We start from the raw sequence: 18,784 nt of genomic DNA on the forward strand, positions 1-18,784 counted from the left end.
GCATGTTACATGAAAATATTTCATAAAAAATATTTAACTTTTTCACTTTTCTTGATTAAGTGAAAGAATAGATGTGGTAAGAGAGGGAAATTTAGAATTTGTTCAAGTCCAGAAAGACTTTCCCTTTTAGTAGACCTATATTCTTTACAACAATGTCCAACAGAGATTGAAAGATGCATATGTTGTTGAGCTGAAGAACCGAGGTGAAACTGTGAATTAATTTTAAGTTTCATGATTTCCAAATTTGAATCAGTATATTTTATAGTGTAAAATGATGAAGAAATGGAGAGGCTCTTAAGAGAAACTGAGATGGCCTCATCAAAAGTTGTGGATGCGGGGAGAGTAAATGAAACTACTTGTAGTTTGTAGTACTTGTAGTAATGAAGCAATGAGAAAGAAGTTAAATAGTAAGGCAAAATGGGAAACAGAGCCAGGAAATATCGCAAGCATAATTGATATGTAAAAGAAAGTATTATTGCAGTGTACTGTAACAAAGAAGGTATTCTAAATGGAAGCCTATGTAATCGCACTGTTACAATTCAGGGTTGCAGTAGGTGTAGCTGTATGCATAACATAAAGAGAAAGCCATGACCTGCATTTAATGAAGCTTGCAGAACTGTTGCTAGAAAAGGTCATAGTTCTAAAATGTGTAAATGGAAAAACAAGTATTTCAAACTAATTTGCATGTTGTTAAACAGAAATGTGGAAACAAACTGTGGGTACATTTGAAGTGAAAATGTTTAATGCAGAGAAATATGGCTATGCTCATGAAGCAATGAAAAGGGTACTACAGGCTGCTGGGAAATGAAACATAAAGGACAGACTGTACCGTTCAGATTAAGTATAGGTGCAGAGTGCAATATCAAATACTGTTAAAATATCAGTCTGGAAAATTTCTTGCTAACTTATGCTGACCACCGGGTGGCACCATTAGGGCAGAAACTGTTGACATAAAAATCCAGTCTTCATTTTAAAATAGTTGCAGTCAAAGATATTAGTACTCATAATTGTCTGGGGTTTGTTTGAAGCTAGCCGTGGTAAAAATTAATTCATGGTATAAAAGCAAAAACGGTACCTATATGAGAGTCAAGTATATCATCACTCATAGTTCAGAGGCTGTGAAAAACCATTGCACTGATAACCTGCATGACTGCTGATTTGTGTACAGTTCTGTGAAGCTTGCCAGGAGAATACCCATAAAACCTAATGCAGTCAGTGATGCATGCTTTTAGAAAGGTACTTGTAGCACTCAGAAGTAAAGCTGAACAGGAAATTAAAATAATGTATAGATAAGACATAGTTAAGGAACAATCAAAGCCAGCAGAATGGGTGAATGGCATGATCAGTGTGGGAAAGAAAGATAATATTTGCATTAGAATTGATCTGCATAATCTGAATAAATTAAGAGAACGCATGACCTATTTCTTACAGAATAAATGGTTTTAAGAATGACCGCTGCTAAGGTTTTCTTAGTATCAAGCAAAACCATAGCTTTTGGCAGATAAAGCTAGCAACAAGGCTCCAAACTGCACATTTAATACAACAGTAGGAAAGTACATATTTATTTGACTTTTGTTTCTGATTTTTTAACATCAGAACATTTTAGGAGCTATTGCCCTGGTAAAGACTTGGAGAGTATTTTAAACAGATTGCTAATTTGTCAGTTAAGGTCAGACACTGGAACAACATGGCAAGAGAATGACAGAGCAGCTGAATAGATTAAGACAGCAAAATGTTAAGCTAAATAAGAGCAAATATGAAGAGTGGCTGTTCTGAAATACTTGTCATATGCTAACATCAGAGGGATCTGATCCAGAAAATATCCATTTAGTATTGCAAATGCCAAGTCCAGTAAGCAAGCAGATACTCAGGAATTTGTACAAATGATACAGAATCCTGTAAAGCTTGTACCTATTTTGCCTAGCGTAACTATGCCACTGAGGAAGCTGTTAAGAGTATGATGTCTGAGAATGGAGCTATGAACAAAGTAAAAGTATTAAAATGCAAATAAAATAAACAACAAGCTAAAACAGCACTAAGTTTATATATATATATATATATATATATATATATATATAAACTTGTTTAATTACATCAAAATAAAAATAAAAAGTGTATATACGTTATATTACATTATACATTATATTATACATATATACAAATACACATATATGTAAATATAAAACAGATGAGTGCTTTCACACCAAAGATACTACTTCCGATCTAAAAACAAACTAACAAACAGTGCTTAAATACAGTTAAGAAAATTCAGTCACCTGGTCAAGTCACATGACCTCAACAAGGGTTTTAAAGGTGCACATTCAATTAACCCTTTCCCTTTATCAGATTGCTATCCATTTAACTTCCAAGCATTCTGTTTTTGTCATAATTTCACCTCCTGTGGCTCCTGCGTTTAATAATTCTAAAACTAAAAATTTTAAAAAGTGTTCTTCATCAGTGTTACAAAACATGCTTATACAAAGCATTATTTCATACAAATGTTCCCTGATATGATTCTTCAACTTCGATTAGTTTTCCCAAGATAGTAGCATCCATACTGATCACAAACAGCCAACGAGACCAGGTTGCTACTAGTGCATTTGGCATAAAAGTTGAATTTAAAGATACGTCCAGTGATAGGATGTGCAGAGGTATTTGTAGTCTTAACGTATTTACACATGTTACATAATCTGCATGGACGTGTCCCTTTCCTATCAGAAATACAGGGTCTATAGCTAACCAGGTATTTATAACAAAGTAGTTTCTTAATGGAGCTTTTATTTCTATAACAAAACAGTGGAGCTTCACCAAGAAGCTCCCTGCATCTGGTATCAGTAGTCAGAATATGCTAGTACTGCCTGATGATGTTACAGATAGGTTGAATATCATTTGAATAGGTAACACATTCTGAAATCACTTCTGGTATTCTGCCTTGCCACATTGTCAACACAGAAGTTAGAGAAATAGGGTCTAGCCAAATCATTTCTATGTGATAGAAGCCCATGAGGTGCAATCTCTATTTCTTGTTCAGAGTACTTGCTAAGTGAAAATCCTCACTCAGGGTATCAAAGGAAGAGAGCATATTCTCATCTTTCCTGATCAGCCTTGCATGTCTATAAAATTGCCCTTTCAGTACATTACACTTTACATATTTAGGATGCATAATCTGGTAGTGCACTGTGCTCACTTTCTTACATGGTTTACTATAAAGTTGAGTGTCAAAACCATCTGGGGTATTCAAAATGCAGACATCAAGAAAATCTGTCAAGTTTCGAGAATGCTTAAATGTGAACTTTAAAAAATCAATAGTGTGATGTAAATTGTTCACAGACTCATTAAGGGTCTCTACTGAGCCAGTCCACACAAAAACACATCATCCACAAAATGTACATAATGTGAGATGTACTGCAACAAGAAATTACTTCTTTCTAGAACATACAAAGACTCCCAATATGCAAGCACCATGTAGCATAGCTGTTTGCATACATGGTGCCCATAGCTACCTCAACTTTCTGATGATAATAGCTATCATGAAACATAAAAACATTATTGCTTTGTATGTTCTTCAGAATGCTGGAGTATATGGCTTCCTCAGTACTAATGTTCCCACTGGCAAGGGTCCACTTGAACTCCATGGTACCAAAGAAACAGATGGTGCCAGATTGCTCACTTCTTGCAGTGCACAATTCCCCTGTGCCCTGTATTAAGAGCAAGTACCCTCAACCAGCATGTCCCATTCAGACTAGGCCTGACAAAGAGATAGTCACCACAGACTCCTAAGATGGGCCCACACACAGAAACAGGATCTAAAGGAACTGTGAGAAATTTCGGAGGAAAAAAAAAGCACATCAGTATCAAAGAGATGATGGCAGCAACTTAATCTGTCAGACTTGCATACCCCCACAGAAAATACTACATCAGCAGATTGGAGGGAGTCACTCATGGCTCTTTGCAGGAAGAATGATATTTAGTCTAGGAATTGGGCATGACCCTCAAGACTTTATAGTAGAAAAAAATATGTACTACCTACTGCTGCTTTAAGTAGTTAATTGCACTTTATTACATTGAATCTGTTAGTTGTAGGGCTGTTCTAGGTAGTTGGTGTGGTCTTGTTATGGGCTCCAAACCAGCTATTCTACATTACGAAGGTGTTTCTCTCACCCTTGTGGCAGAAATGTATTGATCAAACCCATCTGAGTTGGGGATTGCTTATAAAAAGCTTATTGTGTGCTTTCTTGACTGATAGCTTAAAACTTGTTTCTCTTTGCTCATGTTTAAGCCTCATGTTTGTGCAATTCTGCTCTTCACGCAGCAGTGGTTAGCAGTGTATAAACACAAAAGCTTAGAAGCTCAGTTTTTCCCTAAACAGCTGTCGGTGTAAACCTTCCAAGCTTTTCTGCTGCTCTAGGAGGAACTCAGTTGCACACTGAGCAGCATTGCCTTACTGATCAAACTTAGCCTACACAATGTATAGACCCTCTTGTAGTCTCGGCACTACCAGCACAGTCATGTCAAGTTAACCCATTCCCTTCTCTAATAAAACAAATATTAAGTGTGTGCTGCCATGGAAAGGCAGTTTCCCATCATCTCTCTGGCCAGCCTGATAGACATAGGCATTCTGAGGCAATGTAGCAACTGTCTCATGTATACTGACAATCACTTACTCCTGAAACAAACACATACTTTGTGAGAGATGTAGTTACACTATGAAACTACTGGCAAGATTCTCACATAAGGACAAATCGAATGCTGAACAGGTTGTCAGCACACACACACTTCCCACGCTAAATAAGGACATGACACATAAGCCCACATATGGGGAGGTACTCACTGGTAACTTACCAAAAGATCAGAGGCCTCCCAAACAGAAACCACTTACACACATAACAATGCAAATAATTTTAGCAGGAGATGACCAAACTGGTCGCACAAATAAATAATGACTGTGGTTATGAATTACCAGCTGTGGAAATAATAATGAATAGTACAAATGACTTTAAAGTTTATAATTTTTCATCATTTTCAGTAGATGTGGGTATGTGTGATCTTTTTGCCAAGGGTTTGACCTTTATATCTGACAAATCAATCAATATCGTTCATATTTTGAAACAATATGTCAGGAAAGTGAATTGGAGTATTATTTTTCATAATGTTAATTCTGTAGAAAACCCATTAAATGTTTCAAGTACTTCCCGCATTACATCCAACTTTAAAATTTTTTGAAAGGGCATTTGAATTTGATATATGTAACCTGAAGTTGCAGGGGGAAATTAACAAAAGGAGAAACAACTTGAGTAAGGATGAATTAATGAGACTTGATTGTTTAAGAGGAGTAATAGATATAAGGATAATGAAACCAGATAAGGGGGAGGGCTTGTTATAATGAATAGGGTCTGATTTTAATAGAAATATGAAAGAGATCCTCCTCTGTCACACTTATGAGAGTTCTTCAGTGAATTAACTTAATGGGACATATAGGAGAATTAAAGATTTTTGCAGGACCTGTTCATTGATGGGTTTATTACAATTGATGAGCTTAACTAACTTAATGTTTTATATACAGTCACCCCAGCCATTTTGGGGTGCCTACGTTATTTAAAAATGTGACTCAGCCCCCTATGCATCTAATAGTGGACTCTGGAGGTTCTGTAACTTACCCTCTAGTGAAATTTTTGGATGTTAAACTGAAAGAATACATGATGAATGAACCTTATATATGTTAGAATTCTTGGGATTTTTTTAAAAGAACTACTATTATACTTTTTGATGACAACTTTGTTCTAATCATAGTAGATATTAGAGATTTATACATGGTTATCCCACATGATTTGCAGGAGGAATGGTTTTGTGATTATTTGGCAAGAAAGGGAGTCTCTCAAGCTTGTATTAATATGTATGAGCAATTATTGGATATTATATTAAGAAACAACTTCATTCTATTTGAAAAGGAATTATATTTACAAATGGAAGGAGTAGCTATGGGGTCACCATGTGGTGTTTTTTAAGGAAATATTGTCATGCTTGAATGGGAGAGGAAATATTTGTTGGAATCATCTTTTTTTAGCTACTGCTACACCTATATCTGCTTTTTGGATGATATAGTCATCCTATGGAAGGGCCCCAAAGATGAGATCGGGAGATTTTTAGAATACATCAATAGGACAACCTCCTTGTTATGATTTACACATAATATTAATGATAAAGAGATCCCTTTTTTGGATGTTCTTCTTACGAAAGACACCCCAAACAAAATATTATTCGTAAAGAGACTTACTTGAATAGTTTCTTACATTTTAATAGTGGCCATCCATTTAAACAAAAGCGGGCCGTGTTAAAGGCCAATTTGTTTGAGCAGCCAGTATGGTCACTTTAATAGATCATTTTTAGATAAATGTTATACGTTGGAAGGGATGTTTTTAAAATGTGGTTACCCTCTGGAACTAGTTAGTGAAGTGATACCAGAAGTAAAAGTGAAAAGAGAGAATGGACATTTTGTACTGATTCTTGATGGATAACTAAATGATTTTAGGAACAGCGAGTCTTCCCAAGATAATATGTCTTGTGCTGAGCCCATTAGTAATGATGCAGCTTCTGATGTAAATACCCAGACCGAATCAGAAATAAGAGTTTTTAGTAGTTTGTTTTTTCACCACTTTTGGAAAGCATAGTAACTAGTAAAGGATATCTTATTTAAAAATTGTAATATCTTAAGTAGTGACAAGGATCTGAGAGGACATGTAGGGGAGAGACCCATCATAGTTTATAGAATGGGTTGTAATCTTAAAAATATTTTTGAAAATCAGAGTAAGCAAAAACAGAAGGGGTATATTTATAAATGTGGGGCATGTTCCTATTACACATATATATATATATTGGAAACTAGTGAGGTAATAATAAATGGGTTGAAGCTTAGAATTTATGGGAAGTTTTCCTGTAATACACAAAGAATGGTCTGTTGTGCCCTATGCTGCTATTGTGAGTGTTATTATGTTTGAAAAAACAGAGCAAAGATTAAAAAATAGGATTTGGGAGCATTTGAGGGACATTAGACTTGGGAAAGAAACTAATGCTCTCGCTAAATATTGTAGTGAATTTCAAGGTCATACGTTTAAGTTTGTAATCTTGGAAACTTTAGAATTAAATGAAAGGGGGTGTGTAGCCATTATTATTAGAAAAGTCTGAACTTGCTTGGCAGATTCACTTGAATGCGAGGTATTGACCAGGTTTGAATGTAAGCCTATCTATTAAAAGTATTCTTAAATTGAAAGCCTTGAAAAGGTGAGCACAGTGTGGTTAAACTATTGGTTTTAAAGTTTTTTACTTGATTATAGAAAAAGATGTTTTTTGAGCTTGACTGATTATATAGTGAATAACAACTAAGCATGTTCAATTGATTGGAGCTAGGATATGCTGTAGATGAAGTTAATTGGTTCTTTTTGGGGTGTGTAATTGTTCTATAATGACATAACCACCTTTAGGTTACTTTATAAAGAGATGAATAGGACAAGGCTGACTTTATCTGATGAAGTTTCTTTCAATGGTTAGCAAGAAAGTGCTTATTTATTTGTAAATTTTACACATTATGTATTTATAGTGTTTTAAACTTTAACTAAATTGTTTTTGTTGGTTTGATAAAAATGTGTTGTTTTTGTGGACTGGACGTAGTGTAACTATTGAGTTTGGTTTAGTGTTTTGGAGTTTACAATGCAAAAAATAACCACAACACGTAATAACGCACACACCAGTGTCTCCACAAGTAAGCCCATAAGGATTAACACCACAAAACCTAATGTATTGGTCATAGATGATTCCATTGTGAGACATGGATGTTCCTCTCACCAGGATGGATAAGGAGTGGGTTACGGTTAGCTGCCTGTCAGGTGCCAGGATCCGTCAGGTCACTCAAGCACTCGGGTAACTCATCCACAAGTACTGGTATGACTCTGTCATAGTCCATGTGGAGGTGAATGACTTGAGACATACCTCACTGGACTATGTGAAGAGAGACATGACCAACCTTTCAGACTGTGTCACAGGCAGATATAAGTGTAGCCTTGAGCAGCATTCTACCTTCTACAAGGATGGTGCCACAATACAAACAAAAAATGATTGACCTTAGCAATTGGCTTAGCTTCTGGTGTCAGTCGAAGGGGATCCAATATCTGTCACTCTGGGAAAACATGTTTGACAGGCCATGCTTCTTTGCTAGAGATGGACCACGCCTGTCTCCTCTAGGCTTTCAGATACTGGCAAAGGCATTAGCCACCCCTTTTGTGCCTTTTTTAGGCAGTGTCAAAATAACCAAACTCCCAACATAACAAAAGTCTCTCTAGATAAACTCATGGTACTGCTGCTTAATGCTAGGAGTCTAAGCAAGAAACTGCACTCCCTGGAAGCACTCCTCAGTTTGGAAGATGCTGAAATCTGTGCAGTCACCGAGACGTGGTTCAATGGTGCAAAAAGCACCCTGGCCATACAGGGCTACAATGCCTTCTGTACATTCAGATCACAAACTGAGCATGAAAAAAAAACCAGCGGAGGAGGTGTATCCATCTTCATTACGGATAAGTACACCTCGAGACTGGTCAAACAGTATGATTCTCTTCTGCTACTCCATGTCCAGTTAACTATAGCAAAGCCCCCTACCACAGACACATCAAAGTTAGTTATAGGTACCCTATCATGAAACAGGAAAAGCATACTGCATACCTGGACTTACTGTAGTCACTTGCGATACAGCTCAACACCTTACTTATGGGTGAATTTAATTATCCTACCATTGACTGGGAAACCTACATGACCACAAACATGCTGGCTCAGAGGTTGTTGGAATTTGTCAATGCAAATGCTCTGGAACAGTTAGTGTGCACATATAAGAGGCTCAAATGTCCTGGGCATAGTACTCACTAACATGGGACAGCATTGCACCCTCCCCTGTGTGATGCCCTCCCTGGTAAGATAGGACCATAAAGCAATTTTTTTTGATGTGATTATAAGACCAGATAACCCAGCAAGCTCAAAAATGCTTACAAAGTTTTCAAAGACAAACTACATCCTATTAAATGATGGTATAAGAAGTTTCAAAACTCCCTCGAATGCAGATAACATTGACTCCTATGCAGAGGTGTACACCAATGCCCTTTATAACCACTTAAACAGCTGTATAGAATCTGCTGTACCTGACCAGATTAAAAACAGGTCTTGCTGAAAAAACAAGCCACCCTGGTGGGCCCCTAGTATAAACTGGCCATACAACAAGAGAAAGAAATTAATGTCCAAGAACAAGAGGGACTGTCTCAGCAGAGAAAGCAATCCCTCTTTAGCTTAAACAAACAAAATAGAGATATTGTCAAGGGGTCTATATCAGTTTGTCACAATGCAATTGCGGTGAACACCAGATCATCAACCCTCATTCAGCAATTCACTGAATTTACAGAGGGCAAGTAAATACTTGCCCTGCAGCACAGCTGTGCCCTTTTCTCCACTGTAGTGCAATCTCTGAGTTGGTATGTATAGTTGGGGGGTGTGGGGGCCAAGCCCTGCACTTGGGTGGGTTTCATTTGCATAGTTGTCCGTCCGTTGTGCTGTAGGGCAGGTATTTACCTCCTTTGGCAAATTCAGTGGATCGCTGTAATGATTTTCGCTGAATGAGAGTCAATGATCCGGTGTTCGCTGCATTTGCATTGCGACGACCTAATATAGACCAATTAGGTCCTCCAAAGCTACGTATGAAGCAAAAATAGCCTGGATAACTAAGGATAATCACAAGGCATTCTTTAACTACATCCAAAATCTAAAAGGGAATGCTGAGCTATGCACTGAACTGGTTGTAGATGGAACCACCAATACTCAACCATAGGTAATAACCAACCTGATAGCTGATAGATTTGAAGTAAACTTCGTCCCCTCCAGTCATCACGCAAAGTATACTTGCCACCATTCTTCAGCCTATTATCTCAAGAAAGCAGGTCATCTCAGCACAGTCCAAGGCCAAAACATGGCATCAGTTGGACCAGACAACAGCCCAGGTTGCCTTTTAAACAACTTAAAGCATGACCTAGCAGACCCGCTTGGATCCCTATTTAACCACAGCCTGTGAACTGGCTCTGCTCCGGCAGAATGGAGGACAGTAATCCCTCTGTACAAAGGGGGACCATAAACTGACCCTGGGAATTATAGGCCGTAAGCTTAACTAGCCTCATCTGCAAGGCCATGGATAGAATATTTATGGATCTTATTAATAAGGACATAGGTAATCTCCAAACTCTGGACCCAACCTTGTTCGGATTTGTTAAAGGTAGATCATGCCTGCTAAACATGGTTGACTTCTTCAAGAAAGTCACCAAGGCCCTGGATAAGGGAAGGACAGTGCATACCAACTATCTTAGCCAAGGCTTTTGACAAAATCCATCACTCAGGTATTATAGAGAAACTCTCCCAATTGGGAATTAACCCCTATATTACCCGATGGGTAGCCAGTCACTAACAAGACTCATACTGTCAAAGTGGGTGACTTCACTTCTAGAAAGAGACCAGTCACCAGTGGTGTACCACAGGGTTCTGTGCTGGGCCCCTTACTTTTTCTCAGAAGTCCAGGCAAACTTGGACGGCCTGTGGCTGACTGAGTTCACTGATGTTTGCAAATTGGGAGCAATCATTAAGTCCCCAATGATGTTAATATACTGCAAACAGGGTTAACGCAGAGAAATGATTGGTGTCAAAGCCATGGATTAAAGCTAAATGCAAAAAATACTTTATTCCCTCTGGGAAAGCTGACATCCCAGCTAATTACATTATAGAGCATACCCTAAGTGTAGACCCAGTGGTGCATGATCTGGGTACTCAGTTTGATAGCAACCTTAACTTTGACCACCACGTATCCACAGTAGTAGGGAATTCCTTCTGTGTGTCACATCTTATAAGTAAAGGCATCATATCTAGATCTGAAGATTCTATAATTCCATTATACTCAGCCCTCATCAGACCAATAATTAAGTACAATGCTCTCTTTTGCATATACCTCACCAGACACCTGCAACAATTGAGAGACCAGAGAGGTTTCATACCAAGAAATTACAGGGTACACAAAACAAGTATTACACAGAAAGACTGAAAGCCCTGTCACTGTATTCTGTCTCCTACAGGTTGCTAAGGGGTGACTTGTGCCTGGCTTACAGGGCAGTCTCTGGCCTGGCCCTGATGGGAAAAGCTACAAAGTCTTAAATCAAAGTGCATGAGGATCACTGGCTCCAAGGGATCTTAATCTGGTCTCTGACATGAACAGGTCATGCTGGAGAGATAGATACATCTCCCAGAGGCTGCCACTTCTCTGGAACAAGCTTCCAATTCATGTGAAATAGAGCACATCATCTAAATCAGTCTTCTACAGCAAAAGTCCCAGGTGTTAATACTACTGTAACATTCCTCATTCTTTAACATCTATAATTGTTGTGATGTCGTAACACAGATCTAGTTTCCGTCTCTTTAACTAGGATCCAGATTATTTGCTTCACTTTTACATATACCATATAGCCTGTATTTTTGAGGATATTGATATTAAGCTTTCTTCTGTTTATACAGTAAATTATTTTGCCTTAAGGTCAAAACAAGTCTACATATGAATGTGCTAATAGCTCTAGATGTTCATCGTGTTTCACTGTTGCAGTCATTACTCTTGGGTTATCCTGCTGGCAGGCTACCCGCAGTCGGCCTGAATTCCAAAGTCTTGGTCCGGTGTCGGTTGCTGTCGCTTCTTCCCTGATGTCAGTGCGCCAGGGGTATAAAAGATGCAGCCGACGCCATTTTCTTCAGTCTTTTTTGCCGCATGGTGCGCGAAGCAGAAGCAGTTCGCTAGTGCCGGTCGGCTGACTCCAGAGATTTTCGTGTTCGAATCTCAGATCCGAAATCTTTATTTAAAGCTAAGTACCCCATTGGGGAAACTTTTTTCTTGCTCCAGACTGATGTCAGAAAAAGTTAATAACTGTATTTCTTGTGGGAAGCAAATACCTCATAAGGACTTTCATTCTTATTGTATTCCTTGCCTAGGCCCTGATCATGACTTAGCTAATTGCAGATTTTGTGCTAGATTTAACCAACGCACTATTAAGCGTTGGTACGATTATGCATTTCATTACTTTGGCCGAAGATTTAATTACACAATGTCATCGGATAGCCATCCGACTACCGCAATTCACAAGAAACGCAAGGAAAAGGACAGGCATCCGAGGTCCAAAACTGACGACAAGGCTTCTTCTAAGCCAGTCACTGGTTCGCCGGTTCTCAGTGAGGTGCTTTCGCAGCCCCTGATGCATGCTACCTCAGAGCCGCAGGCCGCTTCCGACTCCCACATGGAGCAGACTAGGCCTCTGGAAACTCAAGGTATTGGACACTTGGAAAATATTCCCTCAGATGGGTCTGGAGCCGCTGAGCAGGCATCGGCTTCTGAGGGTGTTTTCAGGCCTACACAGTTATATATAAAACCGACTACAGCTCCAAAGGCAAAGGCTAAAGCAACACTAAAGACAAAGAAACCAGTCCAGCAAGCCCATGGACAGGCCTCCATGCCTAAAAAACAGATGCTCAAAATGGCCAAAGACCTAATTACTTTGATCAGGGGTTCCCATCCCCCTCCTGAGAAGAGGCCTAGGCAAGAGACAGAATATGAATCTTCAGATCAGGTTTCCATTTCCTCTGGCTCCTCTTCTGACCAAGAATACTCTCTCCCTCCATATGAGGATTCCGATGCTGAAGAATCTATCCCTTCAGCCTCCCCCCTGAGGATTTTTCTTTTGGGGAAACCCTGTATACCATGAGGGAGCACTTCCACTGGGAGAGCCAAGACTACTCAGAATGTAAGAAAAGGCTTAGAGATTTTCTTTTACTACCTCAGCACAGGCCTCTTGCTATCCCTCCTGTTTTAGACATTGTAGATGATGTAGTCCGGCCTGTCCCCTGTCTCTTTACCCCCTGCACCTGTTAAGCCAGACAGATACTACAGGGTTCCAGATTCACATACATTTCTTTATAAAAATCCTGCTGCTGACCCAGAAACTATTTCTCAGGGTCCCAAAGGGGTCAAGACTTCCACTGCAAAAAACCCTATCCCCTCTGATAGGGATTCAAGGGCTCTGGACAGATGGGGGAAAAAGGTTTACTCTTTTGCTACCTTGGATGTGAGGGCTTTAAATTGTCAATTTCATATGCATAAATATCAGCAATACTTATTGTCACTGCTTAAACAGAAAATGTTAACAAATTCTGAATGTGCAGAAAACAAAGAATTGCAGGATTTATTGCATGCAACTGAACAAGTGGGAAAGCATACTTTGCAATGTGGTTTTGATTCTCTGGAGGCCTCTTGCAGGGCCGCTGTTACGGGATCTGTCATTAGGCGACATGCTTGGTTAAAGGAACAGAATCTGCCTGATCATGTTAAAGCAAAATTATTAGATGCTCCATTACAGCATGATACTTTGTTTGGTGTTAAAGCAGAAGAGGTGTTGAAGAAAATGGAGGACAAAGCGAAATCTATGCAGACAGTTAAGGATTTCTTACAGGTGCAGCCACCCAGATTTAGCAGGAACTGGCCTACTAAGAATTGGTCCTTTCCAGTGTCAGACAGGCCACAAAGAGGCAGATACAGACACCCCAGAGGCAGATCCTAGCCCCAAGGCTCATACAGGCCTAAATAATGGGGTGCTTCGACCTCCAAAAGTGGAGAAGACAAATCACAGCCATATAATAAACAGTCCCAATGACTTTCCTCTGCCAGAACCAAGCACTTATCTTTTGGCAGCCCCCTTAGGGGAAAACTAGCACTTTTCACAAAATTGGCACATAATCACCCAGGACAAATAGGTCTTGAACATAGTGTCTCAGGGCTACAGGTTCCACTTTCACACCCTGCCAAGGGCAAAAGGTATGCCCGCCCTGCCACACAATCAATGGGCAGAGGCACAAAAGCAAGTTTCATCCCTCATGGACATGAGGGCCATTCAACGCGTACCACAACAAGAGCAGGGACAAGGATTTTACTCAAGACTTTTCTTGGTGCCCAGAAAGGACAAAGCCTGGAGACCAATACTGGACCTGTCTATTCTAAACACGATTCTGGGTGTTCCAAAATTCAGAATGTTGACTCTGCAGCAGCTACTGTCCATGCTGGGCAAGAATGCTTGGCTTGTAACTTTGGACCTAAAAGAGGCATACCTGCATGTCCCAATCAGACAATCTTGCAGAAGATACCTCAAATTCATAGCTGGATCAATGCACTACCAATTCTCTGCACTACCCTTTGGCTTATCTACTGTGCCTAGGGTCTTCACAAAATGCCTGGCACCAGTAATTGCATTTTGCAGACAAAGAGGAATTCAAATATATCCTTACTTGGACGACTGCCTTATTCAAGCAGAGAACAAGGACATTCTACTAAAGCATCTGGCGTTTGTAAAAAGATTACTAATTTGCCTAGGGTACACAGTAAACGAAAAGAAATCAAAATTAGTACTCTCTCAAGAGATAATATTCCTGGGTGCAAGCTTAAATACAACTGCCCAGATGGCTTATCTCACGCCAGACAAACAAAGGCAACTGACTTCTTACTTCAAAATGTTGGCAACAAAGACCCAGTTATCTGCAAGAAAAATTCTGCAGGCTTTGAGCTTCATGGCATCCTGCATTCTGCTAATTCCATATGCCAGACTGCATATGAGGAAACTACAATGGTATCTAAAAAGTGTTTGGACTTAACATTGCCATGGCCTGGAAACATTAATTACCCTCATTCCCTGCCTGCAACAGGAGTTTCGATGGTGGGCACAGGCCTGTCACCACAACAAGAGACAGCCATTCACTTTACCCAAAGCCAGGCAGACACTAACAACGGATGCATCAGATTATGCCTGGGGGGCCCACATGGCAGGAAAATGTATTCAGGGCACATGGGCCGCACGCCAGATGCATCTTCATATCAATCAAAAAGAGATGTTAGCTGTTCAGAATGCCCTGACAGCTTTCAAGGATCTACTTCATCCAGGACAACTACTGATAAAGACGGACAATACTACAGTCATGTGGTACATAAACAAGCAGGGAGGCACTCATTCCTACCCCCTCTGCAGACAAGCCATGACTTTGTGGGACACAGCATTGACTTATCAAGTTCACCTGCAAGCACAATTCCTGCCAGGAAAAATAAATACTCTGGCAGACGAAATAAGCAGAAACCTCATGGATCCCCACAAGTGGAAATTGGATCCACAAGTCTTCAGCATGATAACAGGGAAATGGGGATGCCCAGACATAGATCTATTTGCCTCCCCTCACAACTGCCAACTACAGAGATTCTGCACAAGGACTTATCACAAGCAAGCATGGAAAGTGGATGCCCTATCCTTCAGCTGGAAAAACCTAACAGTATATGCCTTTCCTCCACTGCCTCTCCTCCCCAAGGTACTCCTAAAGGTCAGATAAGAGAAGCCAAAAAAGATACTGATTGCCCCAGACTGGCCACGCCAGCACTGGTACCCAATCCTAAAGAGCTTGTTTCAAGGTCCAGCATGGACATTGACTCAAATATCTCACTTACTGACCCAACAAAACAATCAGATCCTGCACAGCCAACTCAGGACCTTAAATCTGGCAGCATGGCGGATAATGTAGCCATGCAGAACACTTCTCTCTCCAAAGCTGTGATGGATGTTATTTTGGAGGCCAGGAGGCCCAGTACCAGAAAATCTTATGCAGAAAAATGGAAGAGATTCTGTGCTCGGAACCAGGAACAAGGAATTGACACGTTGGTACCAAATATTCCTCAGATTTTACAAAACTTAACTGAGATGCTGGACAAAGGCCTATCCTTTTCATCAAGTTAAGATTCATGCCTCTGCCATTTCAGCCCATTACAATACGGAACCACATATCTTTTCTCATCCTTTAATAAGGCAGTACCTCAGAGGGGCCAAGAACACAAGACCTCCAAGGAGAGCACCAATACCTGCATGGAACCTCAATTATGTCTTGGAAAAACTCACACTGCCTCCCTTTGAGCCAGCCTCAACAACTGATATAAAATTCTTATCCTGGAAAACAGCTCTGCTCCTAGCAATAACCTCTGCAAGATGAGTCTCGGAGTTACAGGCACTCATGGCTGTGGAACCTTTTATCATTTTCCATCCAGACAGGGTTTCTCTGAGGATGAACCCTACATTTATGCCTAAGGTGGTGTCCAGTGTGGCCCTTAACCAAACCATTCACTTGCCTACCTTTTATCCAAACCCACAGAACAAGGGTGGGAAACTTCTGCATTCTTTGGACATACACAGACAGCTACGCTTCTACTTGGACAGAACTAAAGCTTTCAGAAAGACGGAGCAACTTTTAGTGGCATATGCTGCAGGATCACAAGGAAAGGCTATCTCAAAACAGACTATTTCAAAACAGATAGGCTATTGCATTTGTTTCTGCTACTCACAGCATGGCAAATCAGTGCCTAAGGGCATTAGGCCACATTCAACCAGAGCAGCAGCCAGTTCAGCAGCCTTCCTCAGAGGAGTACCAACCAAAGACATCTTAGAGGCTGCAACTTGGAGTTCAGTGCACAATTTTACAAAGCACTACCACTTGCCTCTCTACTCTAAATCCAGAGAAGGCTTTGCCACTGCAGTTCTGCAGGGCCTCATAGCCTCTCCTAATCCTATTTAGCCCAGCCACCCTAATGATTGCAACAGTGAAACACAAACATAGTACAGTTGTGTACCTACCATAAATGTAGATGTTTGAGTGTATTCACTGTTGCAGTCCAGGTTACCCTCCCACCATCCCCCTTTCTTTTGCTGGGTCTTATCTGTATTTCTCTATTCTATACAACCTATGTGGTGTATTTGCTTGTAGATGAAAGAAATGTTTACTTTAGTGCATGCATGTTTATTGACATAATTTATTTAGCTTACCCTTTTGGGGGCACCTGACATCTGGGGCAAGAAAAACTGAAGAAAATGGTGTCGGCTGCATCTTTTATACCCCTGGCACACTGAGGTCAGGGAAGAAGCGACAGCAACCGATGCCGGACTAAGACTTTGGAATTCAGGCCGACTGCGGGTAGCCTGCCAGCAGGATAACCCAGGAGTAATGACTGCAACAGTGAATACACTTGAACATCTACATTTATGGTAGGTACACAACTGTATCGGGTATGGTTATGTTGTTTTCTGTCAAGCAGATTTTCTCTCTCTAAGTCACCCTTTGTAAAAGGCTTTTGGCTTAGTCATTATATGTTTTTTTTAATTAAATATACAAATAAATACATAAGTAAATTGTGCCATATAGATTAAGAAACGTGTGTACAGAGAGTACATTGCAAAATGTAATTCATTATTCAGTACAGCAAAGTGAGTGATAATGTATTATAACAAAACTGAATTGGACATCCCTCAAACAAATATTTTTTGTACCAAACATGATAAACTGATTCTCTTTTAAACAGTAAAAACAGGAAAAATAAAATGATTGCCAACATTGTCTGAACTGATTAATTTTAAAAAGGAAATTAAATGGTCCACACTTATTTACTAAAGTTTTTTCTCACCTTGTCTCCCAATTTTTAGGTGGCCTGATGCCTACATTGGATTAAGCACAATGGGTAAAAATGCATCTTTGTCCACTATCCAGTTTGCAATAGAGAATGCCATCTCAGCTGGTGAAAGTACATCTAACATCGCCCATGAGGATCACCTGGTATCTAGTGCTTCCAGTTCTCCAGAACATAGAGCACTAACTGTGGAGCTGATGGTGCATCCTGGCTATCCCAGCATCCCTGAAGAAGGAGGGTGTGGTGAAGGACCCGATGATTTTTCTCAGTCACTGGATCGAGTGCAGGAATTAAATATACTTAAAAATCCAGAGTTGCTTAAGTATTATAAACGACGCAACATCCAGCTATGTGCATTTAAGGATCTGTAGAGATGGAAGTTGTTGCATCATTGCTTCTTAGTACTGGGTCACAGAAAGGACCCTGTATGGATAATAGATAAGAGCTGTGAGAGCAGGTGACTTGAGGATTACAGAAATGCTGACTTTTTAGTTTTGAAATTGGGACTGCTATGGAAAGCAAATGTTTTCAGCTGCCTTTATATGTAAAGTTTACATAATTTGAAAATTGAAATATGATATAAGAGTGAAGTAAGCAGAAGATTATTACCTCATAATTTATATATAAAATAAAATGGTTTGCCAGACTTATCCAAGTTTCTCATTCAGAGGTGTAAGATGACATTTTCTGTTATATTCTGTAATCCTAAATGGTAAAGTGTTTCACAACAACCAGAAAGCATTTGATCATAAGATTCAAAATGTTGTGAACTAGCAATGGAAGTGTCCTGCAGAGAGGTTAGAAGAAGCATAGAGCACATCCAGGTTGATTAAAGCATCTATTTTACACAAAATCTCTCCCCAAAGCAAGACCATAGAGCATAAATCATTGTCATTTCTGAAGAAAAGTTGTTTGGCTGACTCTGTGACATAGAGGACTGAATCCCTGACTGTGCGCCTACCGGCTCAAGTTCAGTTAGCACACCTGTGAGGAGCTGACCTATGGAGGAATGGGAGTGAGAATGTGTGGCTGATGGCAGCCCACTCATCTGTAAGAGACGGTTGTGGTAAGACCTCAGTGCATAGTTGAGAACTGGTACTGACATAGTGTCTCACCAAAGGACACTGCACTATAGCCTGCTAGGTAGAGTGCAGACACTGCAGCCTGACTGATATTTGTGGAAGTACACACCCACAC

At 40.0% G+C, this 18,784-nt stretch overlaps 1 protein-coding gene across 3 annotated transcripts in view; it reads left to right on the forward strand.

Annotated features, from left to right (window-relative positions):
- Window positions 1-18,237, forward strand: part of YDJC (YdjC chitooligosaccharide deacetylase homolog) — a 171,391-nt gene extending 153,154 nt beyond the window's left edge. For all 3 annotated transcript variants that reach the window (XM_044057064.1, XM_044057063.1, XM_044057061.1), the window contains exon 6: window positions 17,604-18,237. In XM_044057064.1, coding sequence (XP_043912999.1) covers window positions 17,604-17,958 — 355 coding nt within the window. In that variant the 3' untranslated portion in view covers window positions 17,959-18,237. The remainder of the gene's footprint in view (window positions 1-17,603) is intronic.
- The last annotated feature ends 547 nt before the right edge of the window (window positions 18,238-18,784 follow it).

Source organism: Protopterus annectens, chromosome 15.part0 (genome assembly GCF_019279795.1).
Source record: "Protopterus annectens isolate FY-2018-M chromosome 15.part0, PAN1.0, whole genome shotgun sequence".
Classification (NCBI taxonomy): Eukaryota; Metazoa; Chordata; order Ceratodontiformes; family Protopteridae; genus Protopterus; species Protopterus annectens.